Here is a 22743-nt window from a genome sequence, read left to right as displayed (position 1 = left end):
TCAAGGCCCCATTGGTGAGGCCCCATCCCCAAACAGACCGGCCTGGGGAAGGAGGAGGTAGGCAGGTCCACCAAGATCCTCTGCTCTCACAATCACCACCAGAAGCAAAGGAACACAGACTTGTACATAAGCCAAAAAAGAAAATACGAAGATAAGCCACAGACAAGGGAAGCAGAGATGGGGTTGGAAGGGTGCGTTAGTGCCTCTGTGGTCAACCAGCAAGTGCAAAGCCCAGCCTGGCCCTCAGGCTGTAGTCCAAATTGTTGTTTACTGTCCCCCAGAGGCAGCGTGAAGCCATGGAAAGAGCTTCACGAAGTCAGCCCCTTTGCAGGAATCTCCAGACCCCCGGCTCTGGGGTGGGAGTACCTGGTTGCCATTCATGTGTGTTTGCTTCTCGCCGCCTTCGCGAGCCTCCCAGTGCCTGGTCCTGTGCGCTCATCGTGCCCTGTAGTCCAGTGGGGAATTACTGTAGACCGAGGATTCCAGGAGCAGGCTGGGAAGGCTTCACAGAAGGCAAAGGTGACAGGAACTGAGCTTTCTGGCTCGTTTGCCAGGCAGACTTGGAAGGAAGGGAACACCAGCCTGCCTAAGAGGTTGCTGCTGCGGTAGTATGGTGAGAAGAACACACTTTGAACCAAGGGAACCCCATCCAGAGACACACAATAGGACATGAAGGGATAGATTCTCCAACTTGGTTACCTATGTGGCTCGCTAGGGACAGAAATGGGAGTGTCTCAAATACCATGGGTGTCACGTCGAAGGTGGTGACCCCGAATGTTATTTGGGTCAATAACACATCAGGAAGTGGATGGTTGCTTTGGGCGGTAGGCTAAGTGACTAGGCCACAACTCCCCACCAAGCAGGGCTCTGGGGGTGAGGGGTCCCTGGCTGAACACTGAGCTTTGGCAGCCCGCAGACTACTCTAACGCCGGTCCTGGAGCCCGCGCGTCCCTAGGCTGCGAGTTTGGCTGCTTGGGTCTGCCCAGGACGTTGAGCTTTGGTGGCCTGGGACACATGGTGGGGGGAGTGATGTATCCTGGGAGGAAGGGGCCAGGATAAAAGGCCGCTGCCCAGGCTACCCCCGAGGAGGCGAGAAGGAAGGCGGGGTAGCCCCAGTCTCAGGAAAGTCTTGCCCCCTGCCCTGGGATGCGCTGCGGAGGGCCCGGCTGTGCGAGGCCTGGGCTTTGGCTGTGGACGGATTAGGTCTGATCCGATTAGAGCCTGAGCTCTCGGCTTCGCCCCCTTGCCTGGCGCTGCCAGCGCCCGCCCCGCCCCCGTGGGCACCCACAGACCTCCCCGAGACCCTTCCCCGCCTCGAACACGGCATTGGCGCAGAAATCCGAGAGGCTCCGTGCGCCCCGGACTCGGCTCATTTCCACAGCGCGAGCTCGGGCTTCCGCCCCCCGCGGCCCTTCCGAGCCCCGCCCCAAACTTGCGGGTGTCTGGGCCCCCGCCTCCGTGCTCGCCGCGTGGCGGGTGGGTTCCTCGCAGGTGGGGGGGCCCGTGCCAGCCCTCCACGGGGAGGGCGGGCCCCTCCCCGCAGGTCTCCCGCCCGTGCACCTGTCGGCTAAAGCCACGCGCGGCGCTGTGCTCCGCACCCACCCGCGCTACTCCACGTCCGTTTGTCTCGGCGTCCCGAGCCGGGGGTCGGTCTGTCCCCGGCAGGCGGACCGAGCAGGGCAGGCGTCAGAGCTACGTGCGGCGGGGCGGGCGCGGCGGGCGGGGTGGGGGCGGCGCTGAGCGCGGCAGCGGCGGCGCGGGAGGCGGGGAGGCGCGGCGCGCCGGGGACAGCGGCGGACGGCGGCGGCGGCATGCGGCTTCTCGCGCTGCCCATCGTGGGCTGAGACGGCCGCAGCGCGGGCGGGAGGCGCGGCGGCCGGCGAGCCGAGGGCGCAGCCAGCCGGGCAGACCGCGGACAGCGGTCGGGGCGCCGCGCCATGGGCCGAGCCGGGGGCGGGGGCCCGGGCCGGGGGCCGCCGCCGCTGCTGCTGCTTCTGGGGGCCACGCTGGTCCTCGCCGCCGGGGCCGCGCCGGGTAGGTACCGACTGCGACCGGGACCCCAGTGGCTCTCGCGCCTCACCCTGGGCCAGGGTCCCGCTGGCCTCGGGTACAGGCGGAGTTCGCGAGCTGTGGCAAGGGGGCGGGGCAGCGCCTTGCCCGCGACCGGGGCGGGGGAAGGGGCGCGCGAAGAGGTGGGGTACTTGGGGGATGCGGAGAAGTGGGGGGCGGCCCCGACCCGAGTGTGCGAACAGGGGTGCCGGCTGGGGGAGGGGCCTGAGTGGGCGGGGCCTAAGGGTGAGACTTCGGGGCGGGACCTGGAGGTGATGGGGCCATGAGGCTGCGACTTCAGGGCGGAGCCTGGGGTGGGGCGGGGCCTTGAGGGTGCGACTTCAGGGCGGGTTCTGGAGGTGGGGTGGAGTCCTGAGGGTCAAACCTCTGCCTAGGGCCGAAGGTGGGGGCCGCCGCGTTACACTGCGGATCCTGTCGGGGGCGGGGCATGACGCCTGAGGGGCGGGGCCTGAGCGGGAAACGCCGGGCCGGTTGTGTTCCCCGCCTTGGCGGGGAACGGGACGGGGGTGTGGCCTTGGGAAACCCTGTCCCGGAGTCTTCGGGTGGGCGGGGAGGCTGGGAGAGCGAGCCGCGGCGGGGGGCGGGGCCCTGATGTCGTGCCCCCTCCCTCCCGCCCACAGCGCGTGAGGCGGGCAGCGCCGTCGAGGCCGAGGAGCAGGTGAAGAGCGTCCTGGCGTGGAAGCCGCGTGCCAACGGCACGCGGGAGAAGGCCGGCCCACCAGCTGCTGGAGAGGATGAGACCTCGTGGACTGCACCTGGCGGCCAGCCGGCCGTGGTGGGGCCTGGGGTCGGGCCGGAGGAGGCACTGGAGGCGTCCGCGGCGGTGACTGGCACCGCCTGGCTGGAGGCCGACAGCCCGGGCCTGGGTGGAGTGACCGCAGAGGCCGGCAGCGGCGACACCCAGGCCCTTCCAGCCACGCTCCCGGCTCCCGAGGAGGCCCTGGGACAGTCATTGATGCCCCCTGCCACCCCCGAGGCTACAGAGGCCAGCGGACCACCCTCCCCCACTCCTGGCGACAAGCTGAGCCCAGGCCCCGAACTCCCCAAGGAGAGCCCCTTGGAGGTTTGGCTGAACCTGGGAGGCAGCACACATGACCCGCACGGGCCAGAACCCACGTTCCCCTTTCAGGGCACACTGGAACCCCAGCCAGCATCAGATATAATTGACATCGACTACTTCGAAGGATTGGATGGTGAGGGCCGTGGCGCCGACCTGGGGAGCTTCCCGGGGTCGCCAGGGACCTCAGAGCACCACCCCGATACTGGGGGAGAGACCCCTTCCTGGAGCCTGCTTGACTTATACGATGACTTCACCCCCTTTGATGAATCTGACTTCTACCCCACCACATCCTTCTATGATGACTTGGATGAAGAGGAGGAGGAAGAGGAGGATGACAAGGATGCAGTGGGAGGTGGAGACCTGGAAGATGAAAGTGACCTTCTGGTGCCCACTGAAAAGCCTGGTCTGGGGCCCGGGACTGGCCAGCCCACCAGTCGGTGGCATGGTGTCCCCCCACAGCATACTCTGGGGATGGTCCCTGGCAGCAGCATCGCCCTCAGGCCCCGCCCGGGAGAGCCAGGCAGGGACCTGGCCCCAAGTGAGAATGGCACCGAGTGCCGCAGCGGCTTTGTGCGGCATAACGGCTCCTGCCGGTCTGTGTGCGACCTCTTCCCAAGTTACTGCCACAATGGCGGCCAGTGCTACCTGGTGGAGAACATAGGGGCCTTCTGCAGGTAAGGGTGTAGCAGGCAGGTGCACAGGGGCTTGTAAAAGAACTGAAGAGTGTGTGTATGAGGCAGACTCAGCAAAGAGGGGGACATGACGGGCACAGCTTCCAAGGCACAACAAGGGGTTGTGCGTTCCCAAGCCAAGAGGATCCTGGGGTTCCGAGGTCAAGAGATGTCCACGCACTATCTTCCATGGGCAATTACTTCTTAAATGTACTTCCTGTGACCCCATCACTAGGACAGATTTCCCAGAAGTAAGATTTTGTATTTCCTCCAAGTGTGTGTCCTTTACCGAAGCACTAAACTATAAAGGCAAAGTGAAGGGACTTCTCTAAGGGTTTTGGAAAGCGGCCTTTACTGGCTTGAGGGGTCTTGTTGGAGGGTTCTGGCTACACTAGCACAAAGAATAGGCTTATAAACCTACTCTGGAGGAAAGAAGGCCTCTGAGACACATATGTGGCAGGAGGAAGACCCCATCTACCTGCAGGGCAGGTAGAGTCATAGTGAGGACCTTCTCGTTGGGAGCAGACCCTGAGAGCAGCCACTCAAGTAGGTCAAGTCAAGCAGAGTATCTTTCCTGGCATAGTAGAGGTGGTGGGGTTCCTTAACTTTGGCTAGTGGCTTTTTTTTTTTTTAAGATTTTATTTACTTGACAGAGAGGGACACAGCGAGAGAGGGAACACAAGCAGGGGGAGTGGGAGAGGGAGAAGCAGACTCCCCGCTGAGCAGGGAGCCCGATGTAGGACTCGATCCCAGGACCCTGGGAACATGACCTGAGCCGAAGGCAGATGCTTAATGACTGAGCCACCCAGGCGCCCCTGGATAGTGGCTTTTCCCCTTCTACCTTGATTTTTGTCCTCCTTGGGATTACCCAGCGCAGAATGTTTTAAAGACCCAGAGAGTTTAGTGTCTCTAAGGACGTTGTCTGCAGCCACCATCCCATGCCTCATCAGGAATACATCATATACCTGCCCTCATGGCAAGGTAGTTAACCTGCTGGAGAGCTCACTGGCTTATTCTGGAAGAATCCCAAGTCAGGGATGATCTGGGTAGTTTGCTTGTCTCCATCATTTACAGACCCTAGAAGTGGGGTAGAACCCCCAGATTCCTCTGGGACTTGTTTCCGTTGGTCCTAGGAGGAACATTTCTGTAATATGGGTGTCTCTGTAAGTGTCGTTCCTGATGTTTGTTTTTCTTGGTCTTTTTGGAGGTATGTGAAGAATTCAAATTCTGTAGGTCTTGATGTTCCGATAGAAGAATAATATAAGAAAGTGTGAACGTTGTGCTTTCGGCATTAAAGTTTGACTTCCAGTTCCTTCTTTCCTATGAATGATCATGAAATGATTAGGGTCAGTCATATAGGATGCGTCCACACAGTTCTGATTGGAGTTGTCCAGTCACTGCTAAAAGGAGAAATTGTCACCAAGACATTATGGCAACAAGACCTTGCCAGTTGGTTAAGGGCTACCAGAAACATGTGGAAACCCTGTGATTTTGCTCCTCAAGCTTTGGTGAGTGGGACTATAGGGATGGTTAGTGGGATTTAGCCTGGGAGCTCTGAAATGTCTGTGCGAAATCATTATCTTTCATTCTATTGGAGGCCTGACTTTTCACCTTCCAAGCAGTCTTGCCATCACCACCTGAAATGGAGAGCCCTTGCTGCCTCTGGAGAGCTAGAAATGTTCCCAGAAGCTCCTGGAGCTCTCAGGACTCCTGAGTGGAAAAGCAGCCTTGTCCTCAGTAAGCTGCATGGCTGTGCTGACCAGGGATCGCCCAGTGGGTCCCGCCTCAGAGGGCTTTTCCGCAAGTCCCCCCACCGGTTCCCCTTGCTCACCTTCCTTTCCAGGGTCACCCTCGGGCCTCCCTTCCAGAGATCCCTCCCCCAGCTGTGCACGCCCAGGCTCGGCTGTGGCTCAGAAACTGTTCTGCATTCCGCTCACAGGAGACTGCCGAGCCCTCAGTTGCAGACTGCAGCACGCCTTTGTCTCTGTCACCCTGACCCACTGCAGGGAAATGAGCAAAGCTATGGCAGAACTTGTCTAGAACCGTGGGCTAGTGGGATCTTCCTTCCCCACCGTCCTCAAACAGATAGCCTCCCAGGACTGCAGAGGGTCCCTTGGAAAAGAAAGACTTTCCTGTTAGTCATGGCTCCCCACGCTGTTCCGGGTGTGGAGTAGCCAGTTCTCCGAGGCATGATTTCCCCTTTTCTGGACTCCTTTCTCTTGTCTGTCACTCACCCTGAGGTTCATGTCCTCCCTCCTTTGCCTGCCTCTGTATCCTTCCACATCTTTCCTCTTTGAAGCAGCCTGGTTCCCATGGAAACAGCAATGTCATGAAGGGTTGGAGCCTGGGAATGTCCCCAAGGGCAAGAGAAAGTCACTCAACAAAAGGACTAAAAACCCACCCAGAGGGTTGATTCTCACTGTGCTTTCATGACCGTTATGGTAATAGGACAAGAAGCTTTAGGGGCAGAACTTGGGGGGCTGCAGAGATAGGAGGAGAATATACATCCATCTTTGTGCTCTCCTTGTCTGTCACTTCCTTCTATTTCGGTGTCCGGGTAGCCCTGTGGACTGGACGGGACTGCAGAGCAGCAGAATAGGTTTTCCCGGGTAGAGTGGGCTGACTCCTTTTGTGGCCCAAGGCCCTATGATCTTGTTTTTCACCCAGAGCCAAGGGCAGGGGGAGTGGAGAGAATCCTGTGATTGTCCTCCTTGAGGCCGCGAGGTAGAAAACCAGGGTTCCCGCCCTCCGCGGGCCCTGAACAGTCCTGTGAGTGACTAGTTCACGCCATCTCTTGGCACCCTGGTTGTCTCATTTATCTCCCGGACCCCAGCGCCGTCCTGCCCGCTGCATAGGGCGGGTCCGCAGAATCTCCGCGGTGGGGTCCGCACAGACTGGGCGCCTCCCGGTTCCTCTAGACACTCACAGGAGCAGGCTGCTGAGGTGAGTAGGCGGCTTAGGGACCAGGCCCTTGCTGTGGCCGGGACTGCCTGCCCGTCACCTCAGTCTCCCTCTGTCGCTGCCCCAGGTGTAACACGCAGGACTACATCTGGCACAAGGGGACGCGCTGCGAGTCCATCATCACCGACTTCCAGGTGATGTGCGTGGCCGTCGGCTCCGCCGCCTTCGTCCTGCTCCTGCTGTTCATGATGACGGTGTTCTTCGCCAAGAAGCTCTATCTGCTCAAGACAGAGAACACCAAGCTGCGTAGGACCAAGTGAGTCTGGGTCAGCCAGCCCCCCCCCCCATGGCCGCACCCCTCCATCTGATCCGGCGCTATGGTCGCGAGGGTTCCTGGAACCTGCTCTGCATCCCTAGTTGTGTTGTCCGTCCCAAAGACTCAGCCAAATCTATCCGTTCCTGCACCGGATGTGCCCGCATTGTGGCAGAGACCAAGCCCCTGGGGCACACAGCAGCTGTCTGGCCCCATCCCCAGCACCCCCCACCCCGGGACTGACGGCGCTTAAGGAAAAAGCACCCAGTGCCCTCCTGGGTGTGGTCCCCCGTGTAAGTTACTGTGCTCAGTCCTCCAGCACCGGACTGCACCTGCTTCTGGGGTCCTGGACGCCCATGGCCAGGGTGAGGATTTCACTCACAGTTCATGAGAAGTAACTCCAGCTTCCTCAGGTCTGCTGTCTCTCAGTACCGGCTCCTTCTCCCTGATGCTGAATAGAAGGGGTTTGGCAGCACATTGCCGTTCCAAGCTTGTCAACCCTTGGTCCAGACAGAAGTGTGAGGAATTTAGGGAAGGTCCTTTTTACCTCTCCTAAGTAGAGTTTTGGGGATGGAGGGGCCTGGGCTCAACTTCCTCGGCTGTGGATTTTCAAGGCCAGATGGGAATAGAGTCTCATTTCAGCTTCTGTCTTAGCGGAGGAGTGACTGCTGTGTGCATGCGAGGATCCACACGCGTTTCCCTTTAAGTCCATGCCTTGAACACTTGGATGTGGTCTTACACACCGTGAGAGAGTCACTCTACCCCTGAGCAAAGTAAGGAATGTTCTGAGGTGTCACAGGGACTCACAAAGGCAGGAGGTTGCTGTTCAGTTTCCTTGGGGCCCAAGAGACAATTTATGCAGAACTGCCCCTCCCTCCCTTTCGACCTGTTGCCCTCTTAATCCGCCCCCCCCGCCCCCTGAGACTCCCTCCAGAGAATGCGACCGAAGGACCTTCCCTGGGTCCTGGGAAAAAGGACAAAACGCCCTCTGTTGCTCCTTTGCTGGGTACACGCCTGCCCTGGGCAGATGCTGACGGCCGCCTGGAGCCTTTCAGATAACGGCCCCAGCGCCGAGAGGGCCTCTCCATTGTGCCTGCGCACTGAAGCGGGGCCGTATCTGTGCATGCGGTCAGCAGCGGGGAGCCTCGGTGGCAGGGGGAGGAGAGGGCCAGGGTGCGACCACCTATCCCGGTAGCTGCGGAGGAGGACCGGGGGGAGAAGGAACCCCCGCCGGGGACTGGAGAAGCAAGAGCGGTGGCCAGAGACAGGGCCTTGTTCTAGGCCTTCCTCCGTCAGCAGGCTACGTGTTCTGCACAGAGCCTGGCCCCCATGGCCCTTCAGCTCTGAGGCTGTCACCCTCATGTCCCAGTGCATGCTTGCTTGCTTTCCCAAGCCCGGGTACCGCTCTGGTAACACTACACGTCCTCGATGCCCGACGGATACTGCCATGGTTTACTGACTCTAAGATACACACTTTCCCCCCCACATATTAACATCTCTGAAATTGGATTGTGTCTCATAATCGCTGGCATCTTATAATCACTGTTGGCCAGATGGCAGTCATGCTGTAGTTGTAATTGCCTGGCATGCACGATCCTGGCCAGAGCTGTTCATAGCGTAGTCAGGGGTTTATCTAAAGTCTCAATGAGCTACTTCCAGTATATAATAAAAACTCTAGGCGATAAGGAAGTATTGGATCCCGGTTTAAATGGCAAAAGTTTTTTTCTCTGCGGTGCATCAAATAGTGGCACATCTTATTATGGTCCGTGGCGTTTGATGAAATAAGAGTTTGACCCTTGTAGCTTTGGTCAGGCTTTGCCATGATCGTTGCACTCACATTTTCCCTGCTCTCTTCTGTCCCAACCAGCAAATTCCGGACCCCGTCTGAGCTCCACAACGATAACTTCTCCCTCTCCACCATTGCTGAAGGCTCTCACCCAAACGTAAGGAAACTTTGCGACAGTCCCTGTACCTCCTTCCCCCACTCTGCGTGCCGCACCTTGGCTCTCTGAGATAACTGACCTGTCAGGTGACTCGTCTTCTCCAGGCCTCCCCTTATCCATAGGCACACCCCGGCCTGGCCGCTGCCCTTGTCTTTGGGCTATTTCAGAGCTTGGAGCAGCTCCTCCCAGCTCTGGAGGTCAGCCTAGGGAGACCAGTTGGGGTGGTGACGTGGGACTAGGGGCAGAATGGTGCGTCACTTCCTTGACAAACAGTTACAGGTAGTACCGCAGATTTTTTTCCAGGATGACTTGTGATTTTTAGCTTCATCTAGAGTTTAGAAGTCTGATTTGTCTTTCTCTGTGTCTTTCTACTTTCTGTATCAAGAAGAAAGACTCTGCTTCCATCCTGAGGGGCTGTCCTGGTGGTCACTGAAGTGAATGGTGGTTGCTCTTTGGGATGGCTGGAAAAACAGTGTCCTTTCCACTGTCTGAGGACCCTAAAAACCGGCAGGCAATTTACACTGGTTAGAGCTAAGGAGGGCACAAAACACTGGTGGAATAATAAGTCTAGGGGTAAATTCTGTTCTTGGGAGGATAAATATCAGTTGAAACTCAATAGAAGGTCCCAATAGACCAGTTTCTAAAGATGCTGGCCTTCTAGTGTGTTTTCTGGACCAGACTAACCAGTAAAGTACTGGGTACCGTCAGAGAAAGTTTCATAAATAAAGCAAAAACCATCCAAGCTCCGGATCACGTCACATCCAAGCCCAGGAATTTGGCACGGGACGCAAGCCCCATACCGCAAGGTAAATGCATCCATACACAGATGAGGGAGCTAAACTCAGACCCTCCAGATGGGCACGGTGAAGATTGAGAGCAAATTTTGAAGAAGTTCTTTGAAACAGCAGGGCACAGAGGCACATGGAGGCCTCAACCGTGCGGGCCGGCGCCACCCTGTGGCGCCTTCTGTGACATGGAGATGCTCTGTGTCGCACGGTCCACTCCAGCAGCCACAAGCTACCTGCGGCTGTGGAGCTCAGGGGGAGCGGCTTGTGCTTCAGTGTGGGACAGCACAGATCGAGACCATTGTTTTCCTTTGATAGATGGGGACAGTGTAGCCCCAGAAGGGGAAAAAGAATAATAGTAAATGTGACCTTGTTCACCAAACCCCAGGGAAGAACTTGGCCTGGTGGAGGAGGAGCAAAGGGGTTAACTTTAAAGAAGAAATGAAAGAGGTTAGTTTAGGATGATTTTTTAAAGTCTTTGATACAAAGGGTAGAGAAACAGATATGATTTTACTTGGTATGCACCAAGATATTAATACGTTCAAGATGAATCTAATAACCTAGGACACCAGATGTCTTATAAACGTTAAGATTGGTAAACACATTAATCAACCCTCGAGAGAGGCACCCTGAGGGCAGGAAGAGCCTCCCTTGTCTCCATACACTCCATCCCTACCTTGTCTGGCCCCTCGTGGTAGTATGCGTGTAGTCGCCATTTGCGGAATGCTGGCGAATGATGGCCGACCGCAGGGCCTTCCGGTTCCATTGTTTGTGTGGGGCAGCCCGTCAGACCTGTATGGTGGTTCCTGCAGGCAGGGTGTTCGTTGTCCAGAGCACAAGGGTCCTTAGAAAAGTTTCTGATGCATACATTTTCTGGCGTCCCAGCTGTAGACAGACACCTTTCCTCGTCCAAAAAAGGGAGGGAAGGAAATAGCTCCTCTTGGAGGTCTTGGGGGCATGAGCCAATACAGAGGTTTCCAGCTCTTCTTGGCTGACCCGACTTTGTAGAAAGCATGGCATTTGTCCATGAACGCTCCCACTGACCTTGAGTGCAGAATAGGACAAGCCTTAAAACCGGAGCAGAGCAGGGACTGGTCAGCCATGACGGACTCTGCCTGAGAAGGGCCGTGAGGTTGTCTGGGTAGCGCTCAGGACATCCTTCAGTGAGGTGGCAAGATGAGGCTCTGGTGGTCTCTGGGCCCTCCTGGGGCCAGAGACCAAAAGTCAGACTTGGTCACATTCGAGATCTTGTGGGCATTGACAGTTCAGACAGTTGCCACTTTGTTTTGAAGTGAAGCCCTATTGGTTGCTTCAGGCACCCCATCGAGTGCTTACAAGCAGGTTGGAAGCCAGGAAATCTCCAGGTGAGCTGGGAGAGGGGGCGAGGGGCACCCGAGTCGAGCCTGCTCAAGTATCTCTGCTGGCCCCTTCCCCTCACCCTCCAGTGTCCTTGGTGGTATTGATGGCTCCGAAAATTTTGGAGAGTTCTACTGATCTTAATAGAGGGGTTATTTCTTTTACGTAAGTAAAGGAGGATGAGTGGGTCCTTTTCCTAGCCATTTCCAGTCATCTCTCTGAGCCACACTCTGAAAAGATTTCAAACCAAAAAAAGGTGCTGCTTTGGGCTTGTGTCAGGGGACGGAGCGAGGCTGGTGCCTGCGCCAGAGGCGCTTCCTTCCCCTCCTGCAGTGGCCTGGAGCTGCTCCTCGCCTGGCTCTGCAGCTGGTGAGCCAGTGGCCAGGTGAGCGTGTATGCAGCGAGGCAGCCAGTCCCTGAAAGGAGCATCAGGAGGAAAGGGAAGGCCTGTTCTGAGGAGAACAGGGTAGCAGGAGAACATGGGCACAGGTGCCCATGCTGTGGAGGCTGGCAAGTTTTCCAGGAGGACTGGCTAGTGTGTGGGAAGCACAGCGTGACTCAAGTCACCTAAAATCTACGGGCAAACGCTGAGAGCTGCCCTGTTGCTTCTCACTGCTGTGCTGCCCGCGGAATGTCGTGGATATGACTTGGTCTTCCTAAGATTCGACGGACCTTCCAGGATTTCAGTTAATTCCTTACTAGGACATCTCCATGGTGTCCCTTAGTGCTTCTCTGCACCTCGCCCCCATTTAAATCGTCCTTCCCAGGCTCTTTCTTTCATGCCCCCTTCTGACGGAGGTTTGTGTCTGGACAAGTGGGGCTCCAGGCCTGAACCCACACCACACTGGGCTGGAGGTTGCCCATTTGGCTGGGGGGAAGGGCCCGGAAGGGGGACACAGAGCAGTTCCCAGGACTTAGGCCAGATGGAGGGCCAGCTCCCTTGCCATGAGGGACTTCCGGCAAATCAAAGGCAGATGGGCCTTCTGCTGAGGGTTCAGCAACCCCTAGGCTTAATAGGATCCCGTTCTGGAGGACACGCTTGGATTAGGATGGCTCTATCTTGGTTCAGACACTCCCTCACCTATCCTATTTGTTGGAAGTACTTAGCTTGTCAAATAGCGTTGTTTGGATACCTGTGTTCTTATTTTTAGAATGTACTTATCCCACCTATTGGCCCAAAAGTCTGTTTTCTCATCTGTCTAAATCCCATGAGCCAGGCTTAATTTGGGCCCCCACCCTCATGGCATCACAGCGTTGATGCCCAGGTCTGTAAGCACCCCTAAATCTACTCTTCCTCACATGCTGCCTATTTGCCCCCAAAGACTGTGTGATATCGGTGGGGTGGGGGGGAGCTAGAGGGGGGAGGTGGTATTGAGCAGCGTGAAAGTGAGGCCCACCTTTGTAAGAGACTTGGCAAGGACAGGCCGCCCTGTCCCTATTCCAGGTTTGCTGTGACCCAATGTCTCTTCTTCCCGGGACCTTTACAGGCCCAGCTCTCAAGCTCCCGTGCCCAGTGTGTCTCCCCAAACAACACAGAAGTACACGGCATGAAAAGTGCAGTTCTTCCTCATCCCACTTCCCTCTCCGTACAGCCGGTGTGTGCATGAGTGCGTACACATACTTAGTATGTCAGGGAGCTCTTTCCATTTCACTACATCTAAATTTACGTCATTGGAGTTTTTTCTAAACCTCTTCCAGCAGCGAGAGAAAATATCAAGTGCCTGAAGTCTGTCTCAAAACTGTATGAAGTTCATTTCTTCTGGCTCTTGTGGCGTTGGGAATGGGGAGCATGTGTTTCCCTGGGGTCTGGAAATCATTCCTGAGGTCTTTGAAGCTCTTCTGTACTGCTCCGTTCAAGCTGGTCTTCTGGAAAAGTGCCAAGTGAGGCTGGGGGCAGGGGGAGGTGACACTGATTTCTATATGCACAGTCACTTTGAACACCTGGAGTGTCCTGTGTAAGCCTGGAGCCATTCCCTGCTTTCTTTCCCAACCAGTCACTACCCCGACCTAGTGCTGTAATGGGTCAGACTCGGTAGCCATCAGCATGGGCGAGAACTCCCCACAGTTGTACGGAGAAGGCCCTGCTCCGGAAGCAGGATGATTCCCTTCGATTTCAGAAGTGTTAAAGTAAGAAAGGTCCGAGCTAGCTGGTCAGATACCAACATTCTGTACCCTTCTTGCCACTCGTGTCTTTGATCAGCCGAGCTCCAAGCACTTACAATAGCTGTTTGGAGCGCCTAAGAAAGAACTGAGGCCCACCAGATCACACTCACACGGGTATGCAGGCAGATCTCCGAGATAGTGTGGGTTCCATTCCAGACCACCACAATAAATAGACATCGAGATAAAGTGAATCAAAGGAAAGGTATGGTTTCCCAGTGCAGATAGAGGTTAGGTTTACACTATACTGTTGTCTAGTGAGTGTACAATAAAACAGTGTACATATCTTCATTTAAAACGACGTTCTTGCTAAAGAATGCTAACCATCATCTGAGTTTTCAGTGAGTCGTAATGACTGACCACAGATCACATAACAAACATAATAGTAATGAAAATGTTTGAAATGTTGTGAGAATCACCAAAATGTGACACAGAGACACGAAATGAGCAAACGGTGTTGGAAAACGAGGCCGATAGACTTGCTCAACCCAGGGTTACCACAAACCTTCAATTTGTTTAAAAAAAAAAAAAAGCAGTGTCTGCGAAGCACAATATAATGAGGTGTGCCCATAATGCCCAGGTGGCCCTGATGGAAGAGAGCCGTGGGAAGGCAGCCGTTGCCCTAAGAGCTCTCTGAATGAGCAGAATGCGGAGCTGGGGGACTGTGGACCGGAGTGGGTTTCCTGACAACCTGTAGCAAGCAAACTCAGGTCGGGGTCCGCAGCTGGTGCTAGGGCTGCAGGCAACATACACATCTGGGGGGCGCAGGAGGGCTCGGAGCGCGTCAGGAACGGGTGGTGAGCCAGCAGCGCGACTATCCAGTATCGTCGGACGCCAAGTACGGCAGGCCATTGAGTGAGCGGGACTCATCCGGGCTTGGATTGAGGAAACACCTTTGTAAATTAGCATCTTCTGGTAGATAAACTCCTGCGGGTAAGGGGTACACACACCTCTGGCCTCTCGTCGCAAGATGCGTTCCCTGATCAGTACGGTTCTGGGAGAGCAGAACTCAACAGGGGGAAAGGCCCTGGAAGGCAGCCCGGCAGGCCAAGCTCATGTTGGTGAGACTCTCGAGGGGCCAGACCACGTGTTAAAGGGACCGTTTCCCCCCTGTCTCTGCCGGAGGGAAAGCCTTGCCTGGCCTACATTAAAGGCATTTGTAATCCAGCTACCTGCTGGAGGTGTCCATCTCCATCTGGCCAGTGGTTTTTAGGATGACATTCCTAGAAAGCGGCTGCAAAGAGTCCCTTTGGTTCATTCGACTCTTAAGAGTTTCTTTCTTTCTTCTTTCAAAAGCCTGGGGTGGTTATTTGACCCCTCTACCCACTGTCTCCTTCCCACCCCTCCCTCACCCTTCTCCCTCTTCCAGGATGATGCCAGTGCTCCCCACAAAATCCAGGAAGCTCTCAAGTCCTGCCTGAAAGAGGAGGAGTCATTTAACATCCAGAACTCCATGTCACCCAAGCTCGAGGGTGGCAGAGGTGACCAGGCTGACTTGGAGGTGAACTGTCTTCAGAATAACCTCACCTAAAGCAGAGCAAGAAGAGAGGGAGAGGGGGGGGCGGGGGGCGGGGGAAGGAACGTGACCTCCTCTTGTACAGAGTCCATTTCTTGTAACCATTCGTTAAACTCTTTTCTTTTCCTGGTCTCATGGCATGCTTTGATGTATTCTGTACAGGAGGGAGAAAACACAAAATAAGCAAAGAACCTGAACAGAATCGCACACATTGGGTTGTTTTGTCTGTGCTGGTCTGTACATTGCTTCGCTGCTGTGATTTCTAAACCTCTGCTGTTACTCAACTGACTTTTTTTTTTGTACTTTGACCCACCTTTTTTTGAAATAAGAGTAAAAAACAAAGATCTTGAAATAAAACTTTTTAAAAAGCCATTTTACAGATGTCGCTGTGTCCACTCCCTACCATTCCTGTCAGTCTGTGTTGAATTCTTACCTTCCCTAAAGATGTATACTGATACGTGTTTGAAATCCCAGAAGTGCTCTATGTATCAGCTTCGGTTGCCATAACAAAACACCACAGACTGGGTGGCTTCAACAATAGAAATTTATTTTCTAACAGTTTTGGAGGCTGGATGTCCAAGATCAAGGTACCAGCAGAGTTGGTTTCTGGCGGGGCCTCTCTGCCTGGCTTGCACACAGCCACCTTCTTGCTGTTTGCCTTTCTTCTGTGCACATGTGGTAAGAGAGAGGTCTCTGGTATCTCTTCCTCTTCCCTTAAGGACACCAGTCCTATTGGATTAGGATCCATTTAACCTTAATGACCTCCTTAAGGTCCTATCTCCAGATACAGTCACACTAGGGGTTAGGGCTTCAACATATGACTTTTGGGGTGATAGAATTCAGTCCATGAGTCTGTAGCACCTTATTTATTAAGAATACCCTTTCCATATGACCTGGGTGGCTCAGTCGCTAAGCGTCTGCCTTCGGCTCAGGTCATGATCCCAGGGTCCTGGGATCGAGCCCTACATCGGGCTCCCTGCTCAGCGGGAAGCCTGCTTCTCCCTCTCCCTCTGCGTGCCGCTCTGCCTACTTATGCTCTCTCTCTCTCTCTCTCTCTGTGTCAAATAAATAAAAAATCTTTTTTTTTTTTTTTTAAAGAATACCCTTTCCTAGTGGTGCCTGGCTGGCCCAGTCAGTAGCACATGTGACTCTTGATATCAGGGTCATGAGTTCAAGCCCCACTTGGGATATAGAGCTTACTAAAAAGAAAAGGAAAAGGAAGGAAGGACGGAAGGAAGGAAGGAAGAGAGAGAGAGAGAGAGGAAAGAAAGAAAGAAAGAAAGAAATAAAGAAATAAAGAAAGAAAGAAGAAAGAAAAAAGAAAGAAAGAAAGAAAGAAGAAAGAAAGAAAGAAAGAAGAAAGAAGAAAGAAAGAAAGAAAGAAAGAAAGAAAGAAAAAGAAAGAAAGAAAGAAGAAAGAAAAAGAAGAAAGAAAGAAAGAAAGAAAGAGGAAGGAAGGAAGGAAGAAAGAAAGAAAGAAGAAAGAAAGAAAGAAAGAAAGAAGAAAGAAAAAAAAAGAAAGAAAAAGAAAGAAAGAAAGAAAGAATGGAAAGAAAGAAGGAAAAGAAAGAAAGAAAAAAAAAGAAGAAAGAAAGAAAGAAAAAGAGAAAGAGAAAGAAGGAAGGAAGGAAGGAAGGAAAGAAAAAAGAGAATACCCTTCCCTTCTTTCATAAATATGTATTGAGCACTTAGCCAAGCATTATGCTAGATGCCAGGAACTCTGGATGAGTAAGACAGACCCTAACCTCAGGAAATTAACAGTGTACCTGAGAAACAGAATTATAAACGAATAACTATAGGGGCGCCTGACTGGCTCAGTCAGCTGAGTGTCCCACTCTTGGTTTCAGCTCGGGTCTGAATCTCAGGGTCCTGGGATTGAGTCCCGTGTGAGGCTCCACACTCAGCAGGGGGTCTGCTTGGGATTCTCTCCCTCTCCCTCTGCCCCTCCCGCCCCCTGTTCCCAATCTCTCTCTCTAAAATAAATACATCTTTAAAAAAATAAATATAATACATTGTGTCAACCTTATAATACAAAACTGTGAGAGTTGGAGTTTCCAATTCAGAAAAGCTTCAAGGGGAGAGCTTTAAATTAGACTTTGAAGGAATGAGGCGGCGTTTTTCGGGATAACGTGGGAGGAGAGGACATTCAAGGTGGACGATATTCATAGAAAAGTCTTGCCATACGACCAGAAATTGTGAGAGGGAGGGGTCCTAGGTGATGAGGCTGGAAAGGGCAACTTAGGACAGATTGTGAAGGGCCTTGAATTCCATGAAACGCAGCTGAGGTAAGGTCAGATGTGTTTTCTAAAAAGATACCTCCGGAGACAGTGGTGAAGGCAGACAGGATGGGGATCATAGCAGTGCAGGCAACAAATGAGGAGGGATTAGAGAGAAAATTAGGAGTTCAAATGGCCAGAATTACTACTGGCAGAGTTTTCTAGAACTTTGCCTTGTTCAATCTGTGATAATTCCAATAAATGGAATTCCCGTGTGTGTTTCTATTGCATAAGTTCTGCTAGTTCTCCCTGATTTGTCTTCGCAAGTGCCTCATTATTTTTTATTTTGTGCTGAACATCGTATTTAGAAAATAGTTTATCGAAATATTTTGCCTAGGATGATTCCTTCCTTTAGAGAGGGGTTTTTGTTTGCTTCTGTCACATGCCCAGGGGCACTAGAATTCTGGGGTCCCATTATCCCAGATCAAGGTCGGAGAGTCCCAGGCCACTGAAGCCAGTCCGCAGACCTATCAGACCATGCAAGGGCTGGTGTGCCCTTGGCTCATCCTTACCTCTAAGGGCACAGCCCCAAACAGGCAGTGGTTTACCAGCTTTCCACCTTTGGTGGGCCCTGTACTCCAACTCCCTCCCCATGCCCCCAGACGTTCATTAGTTCATTACTGTTCTAGCCCCCTCCTTCCAAATGGGTAAGTGCCTCTAGGGAGGAAGTCCTCTAAATGCTGGGCTCACCTGTCTGAGTTCCTGTCCTCTCTGGGATGTCAGCCTGATAATTCTGCAGTATTTTGTTAGCTCTCTGATGCTTTTCAGATATTTGTACATCTTTTGGTGTTCTTAGTGAAAGGGTTGGTCTAAATTTACCTAGTCTCCCATTTGCTAACAACAGAAGTCCTCTGTTTTCATCTTGGGACTTCTGCCCAGATGGCATTCAGCTGGTTCTATGAGCTCAGTCTGCTCTTTGCTATTGGATAGGGCTGCAAATTAGGATGTTGGGTTACGGCCTGTGTATATTATGGTTTCCTAACCTGATGCTTATCCACTTTGGGGGGTTTGGCATGGTTTTACTTAGGATTTCCTGTACTCTCTGAATCAGAGGACAGACCTGTCTTTCATGGCTAGGCACCTCTGGCTCCTTTCATAAGGAGGCCCAATCAAGAGGGATTGTACGTGAAAGTACTTTGTAAGTTCTAAATCCCATCCAGACATAAGGGTTTGTTAGTATCGTGTTTTGTTTTTCCCACAAGAGTATTATGGGATGCAGGTCACTGCCCTTGGCTCTATCCCCTGTTCACCGCACATGCAGGAGGAATAGGAAAACCCAGATCGGAAGAGGAACAGGAGACAAAGCAGGCCTGATGATTAGTTACCGGATGTTGCCAAGAGTCTTTGACCCTCTGAAGAGGCCGCCGTGTTGGAATCGCATATCTCGGAGTCTGTCTTGTGCTGGTTCTCTTTCCTCGGGTGTTTGTGCCTCTCAGTGACTGTGCTCCATGAGCCTAGCCAGCATCCTCCCTGGGGACCTCAGCTCTGCCCCCTCAGGGATTATCCAGTGCTTGAGATGTCCCTCTAAAGCACCCTGGCACTGTCAGGTGATGGTCCCCAGATCCCTCCTGTCTGCTTTTTCCACCCCACTCCATAGCCTGTTCTGTGTCCTCCTCTCTAAAGAAAGGACAAACCGAAAAATGTGGGAAACGTAGGCATCATGGAAGAAAGTTCATTCGTCTGGGGGCCTTCCGGCACCGATGGATCCCTTCACTTAGGAGAAGTGCACGTGCGGTGCTGGGCCATCAGTCTCCACAAGGCATTTCCTTGACACATACGCCACGCCCATGCTCGTGTCCCGGGGCTGCCACAACGAGTGAGCACAAGCTAAATGGCTCGAACAACAGGAATGTTCTGAAAGCCAGCGTTCTCAAATCAAGGTGTCAGTAGGGCCGTGCTCCCTCTCGCTGCTCCAGGGAAGAATCCTTCCTCACCTCTCTCCAGCTTCTGGGGGCTGCCGGTAATCCCCAGCGTTCTCCGGCTTATGCTTACATCACACAGTTTCTGCCTCTGTCTTCACGGGGCCTTCTTCCCTTTGAATGTGTCTGTGTCTCCGTGTCTTTACCAGGCCTTCTTATAAGGAGCCCTGGTCATTGGGTTGAAGGCCCACCCTAATCCAGTAGGACCTCCTCTCAACTTGATGACAGCTGCAAAGACCCTATTTCCAAAGGAGACCATACTTACAGGTAGTGGGAGTTAGGACTTCAATATGTCTTTCTGGTGAGACGCAGTGCAACCCATAAAGGCACCTTACTATTTACAATACATTTCATATCCGTGCTCTTCTCTCACCCTCACTGGAGCCTGGCGTTGGGGTCTTAAGACTGGAAAGCATCAGTGACAATATTAGAACCCAGACTCTAAACTTCTGTTTCAGTGTCCTTCCCTCTGTGTGACATCACACCACAGACACAGTCCCTTGACCTTCCTCATATAATTTATAGAAATGGAAGTTTAGCCTGGGCTCTGAGAAGCAGGACTAACACTGGACTCAGAGCTAGAAGGCCTCTCCATTGAGGAGTCAGATGAGCTCTCTGAACGTCAGGTTCTTCATCTGCAAAATCCTTACCTCTTCACAGGACTACCTGGGCACCAGGGATATAGCGGAGAACAAAATGGACCAAAAGCCCAGCCTGTTGGAGCTAACTTCCCGGTGTCATGATGTTCACACAAGGTATGTGAATGTATCCTGAGAAGTGCAAGGGGGCTGTACAAACCCACCCCCCAAACCCAAGGGAAAGGGACATAAAGGCAACTTTATTGGTCAAGCAAGCAATGAGGTGTGTGAACACTGCCATCACTGAGAATGCAGCAGAGGCTCTTCCCTCAGCCCTGGGGCTCACTACAGGTATTTGAGAGGCTTTGGGGGAGTGCGGGTCTCTACTGAAGTGAATATGAAACTAATATTTTCTCCTGAGTGTGTAACCGTGAGACTACACCAAGTATATGGGAGCGAAGATAAGCCAGGTTACCCTGAGGGATCTGATGGCCAGTCAAGCCTAAGCAGTACCCTGGCCCGGGGTTTATCCAAGCCAAAAAGAAGAATGTGTCAGCCCCTGCGTGTACACTGCGTGCCGTGCTGAGGTATGTATCTGGGAGCAGAATTGCTAGGATGGAATTCGGCCTATCTTGACCTTTACAAGATAATGTCAGAAGTAGTTCCATCGATTAACAGCTCCCACCAACAGCGGATGAGAGCTGCCTTTGGTGCGCATCCTCATCAGCACTTGATATTCTCACATTTTTGGAGCACCCGGCTGGCTCAGTTGGTGGAGCATGCGACTCTTGATCTCAGCGTTGTGAGTTAGAGCCCCATGTTGGGTGTAGAGATGACTTCAAATAAAATCTAAAAAAAAAAAAAAGAGAGAGAGAGAGATTCTCACATTTTCAGTTCTAGCCATTCTTTAGGCATATAATGGTATGTAATTGTGATTTTTAATTTGCGTTCTCTAGTTGTCAGTGGATTGCATCCCTCCCCATATGTTTATTAGTCATCTACATTCCTGCTTTAGTGAAGCATCTGCTTAAGCCTTTACCCCGTTTTTCTATTAGACTATCTTCTGTCACATTTATGAGCTGTTTTACTGGTCATATGTGTCGCAAATATCTTTTCCCACTCTGTGGCTTGCAATTTCATACTCCTAACGTTAAATTAACATTAAACTTAAGTTTTAAAGGGGCACTTGGGTGGTTCAGTCATTAAGCGTCTGCCTTCGGCTCAGGTCATGATCCCAGGGTCCTGGGATCGAGCCCCATGTCGGGCTCCCTGCTCGGAGGGAAGCCTGCTTCTCCCTCTCCCACTCCCCCTGCTTGTGTTCCCTCTCTCGCTGTGTCTCTCTCTCTGTCAAATAAATAAATAAAATCTTTAAAAAAATTTTAAAAACCTTAAGTTTTATGTAGTCAAACCTATCAATCTTCCTTTCCAGTTACAAAATCATTCCTAAAGAGTTGCTTCCACCTAGGGTGCTCCAAGTCACATGAAGACACTCCTTACATCTTAATAGCAAGAAAAAGTCAGATAACCTGCACAATCACAATTTCTTGGGCTCATCCAGGGGCTGAGGTCACAAGGCAACGAGGTAAATTGAATTCCAAAGGGTGACAAGCCCCTTCAAAGAGAGACAGCACAGAAGAATTTTGTCCATGGCAGAGCCCAGGAGGAAGAGGTCGCCAGTATAAAAATGGGAAAGGAGACAGCCATATGTTAACGAATTCATAAAGGCAAAATTTAGCTAGCCTGACAGTTCAGAATCTCTGAAAGCTCCAGACACGGGTTGTCTACGGCCATTCACACGCTCTTTTCCACAGGCCTCCACTGGGTGCTCACAAGAGAAACGGGGTGGGAAGCATGAGACCCGAGAGCACCTCAGTGAACAAAACAACACCCACTTCCCAGACTCCCCTATCACTCAAAGCAAAAGCCTTAAACTTCTGGAAACCTTGCTGTTCCCACAACCAGGAAAAATGAACTGCCTCTGAGAGAGGGTAAAAGCAAAGCCACTTGCCTGGGCCGGTGGGGCAGAAAGCCCTTCTCCCCACCATAAGCCTCATTTCCAATACCTGTCCAGGGAAGAACAGGAATCCTTCTGCAAATGTATGAGGGAAGGGTAACAGCAAACACAATGCCCCTGGGGGGTGGGCAGACCCTGCGCTCTGCTGCCACTGTGGGGCGTGGGATCTAAAAACTTGCTCCCACCCCAGCCTATCGTCAGATACAAATCAGAGTTTGGTGTGCAAGGAAGGGAAGGGCAAGAAAGGGAAGGAAGCCCCACCCAGAGACTCAGGAGTGCAAGGTCTTATCTAAGAGTGAAGCTGAACTGGGAAAAATGAGAAAAACTGCCCCCATCACAGGTCTCGCTCTGATTAACAAGCAACAGCAATTTGCTGCTGGTGAAATGGGAAAGCATGAAGAGACCCTCCTTCTCTGAGGTTCAGGCACACAGGGCCTGCTGAAAGTGGAATGCAGAAACACTGAGCAAAACATTCTAGCATCCCAGGCCTCCCATGAATCAAAAGGTAGCAGCAGCTTGCCATTGGGGAAGTTATAGCAACAGCAAAACTCAAACTCAGCTCTACTACTAACTTGACTGCCTCAATCCCTCTACTGAGAACCCAACAGAAAAAGAGACATGCCCATCTTTGGGCATCAGTACTATTTAGCTAAATCTCTACCATTCTTTTTTTTTTTTTAAAGATTTTTTTATTTATGCATTTGAAACAGAGAGATACAGAAAGAGAGAGAGCATGAGCAGGGGGAGGTGCAGAGGGAGGGAGAGAAGCAGGTTCTCTGCTGAGCAGGGATCCTGATGTGGGACTCAATCCCAGGACCCTGGGATCATGACCAGAGCCGAAGGCAGAGGCTTAACCATCTGAGCCACCCAGGCGCCCAAATCTCTACCATTCTTTTACACACAATATCTGGCATTTATTTCACACCCAGAAACAAAAAGAAAAGAAAAGAAAAACAAACCACTATCAAATGATAAAGGGTTCAAAACAACCAGACCCAGAGATGACCCAGTTAATGGAACTACGGGAGACTAATCTGTTAAAGGATCTGGTGGAAAAGATGAACAATATGTATAAACAGATGGAGAATTTGAGCAGAAACATGAATACTACAAAAAAAGGAGTCATGAAAATGCTAGAAATAAACAGCAAAAAGATCACCACAAAGCCAGAAATGAAGAGT

General features: G+C 52.5%; 2 protein-coding genes across 4 annotated transcripts; one reads left to right on the top strand and one right to left on the bottom strand.

The window, feature by feature from the left end:
* Positions 1 to 1567: 1567 nt before the first annotated feature.
* On the bottom strand, positions 1568 to 1939 carry LOC113916074 (oleosin-B6-like). Its single transcript, XM_027581939.1, has one exon. The coding sequence runs from the start codon at positions 1937 to 1939 to the stop codon at positions 1568 to 1570; it is 372 nt and encodes a 123-aa protein (XP_027437740.1).
* Positions 1782 to 20711, top strand: CSPG5 (chondroitin sulfate proteoglycan 5). Of its 3 annotated transcripts, XM_027586722.2 has the most exons (6): positions 1782 to 2034; positions 2691 to 3804; positions 6830 to 7018; positions 8883 to 8958; positions 19631 to 19735; positions 20205 to 20709. In XM_027586722.2, the coding sequence occupies exons 1-6, from the start codon at positions 1938 to 1940 to the stop codon at positions 20208 to 20210; spliced, it is 1587 nt and encodes a 528-aa protein (XP_027442523.1). In that variant the 5' UTR covers positions 1782 to 1937; the 3' UTR covers positions 20211 to 20709. The 3 variants fall into 3 exon arrangements, with proteins under 3 accessions (XP_027442523.1, XP_027442522.1, XP_027442521.1); XM_027586721.2 differs by having other exon boundaries at positions 19631 to 20711; XM_027586720.2 differs by lacking the exons at positions 19631 to 19735; positions 20205 to 20709 and adding an exon at positions 14629 to 15213 and having other exon boundaries at positions 1787 to 2034.
* Positions 20712 to 22743: the final 2032 nt, after the last annotated feature.

The sequence above is a fragment of the Zalophus californianus genome, chromosome 1, assembly GCF_009762305.2.
Source record: "Zalophus californianus isolate mZalCal1 chromosome 1, mZalCal1.pri.v2, whole genome shotgun sequence".
Taxonomy (NCBI): domain Eukaryota; kingdom Metazoa; phylum Chordata; class Mammalia; order Carnivora; family Otariidae; genus Zalophus; species Zalophus californianus.
The sequence above is the reverse complement of the archived record's forward strand: the minus strand, read 5'-3'. Positions and strand labels throughout refer to the sequence as shown.

What these genes read in the sequence shown, in the direction of transcription:
- CSPG5 (XM_027586720.2), top strand. Translation starts at nt 1,938, where the DNA reads ATGGGCCGAGCCGGGGGCGGGGGCCCGGGCCGGGGGCCGCCGCCGCTG. An exon ending in AACATAGGGGCCTTCTGCAG is followed by an intron (nt 3,805 to 6,829) that starts GTAAGGGTGTAG and finishes TCGCTGCCCCAG; the next exon opens with GTGTAACACGCAGGACTACA. An exon ending in CTGAAGGCTCTCACCCAAAC is followed by an intron (nt 8,959 to 14,628) that starts GTAAGGAAACTT and finishes TCCCTCTTCCAG; the next exon opens with GATGATGCCAGTGCTCCCCA.
- LOC113916074 (XM_027581939.1), bottom strand. Translation starts at nt 1,939, where the DNA reads ATGGCGCGGCGCCCCGACCGCTGTCCGCGGTCTGCCCGGCTGGCTGCG.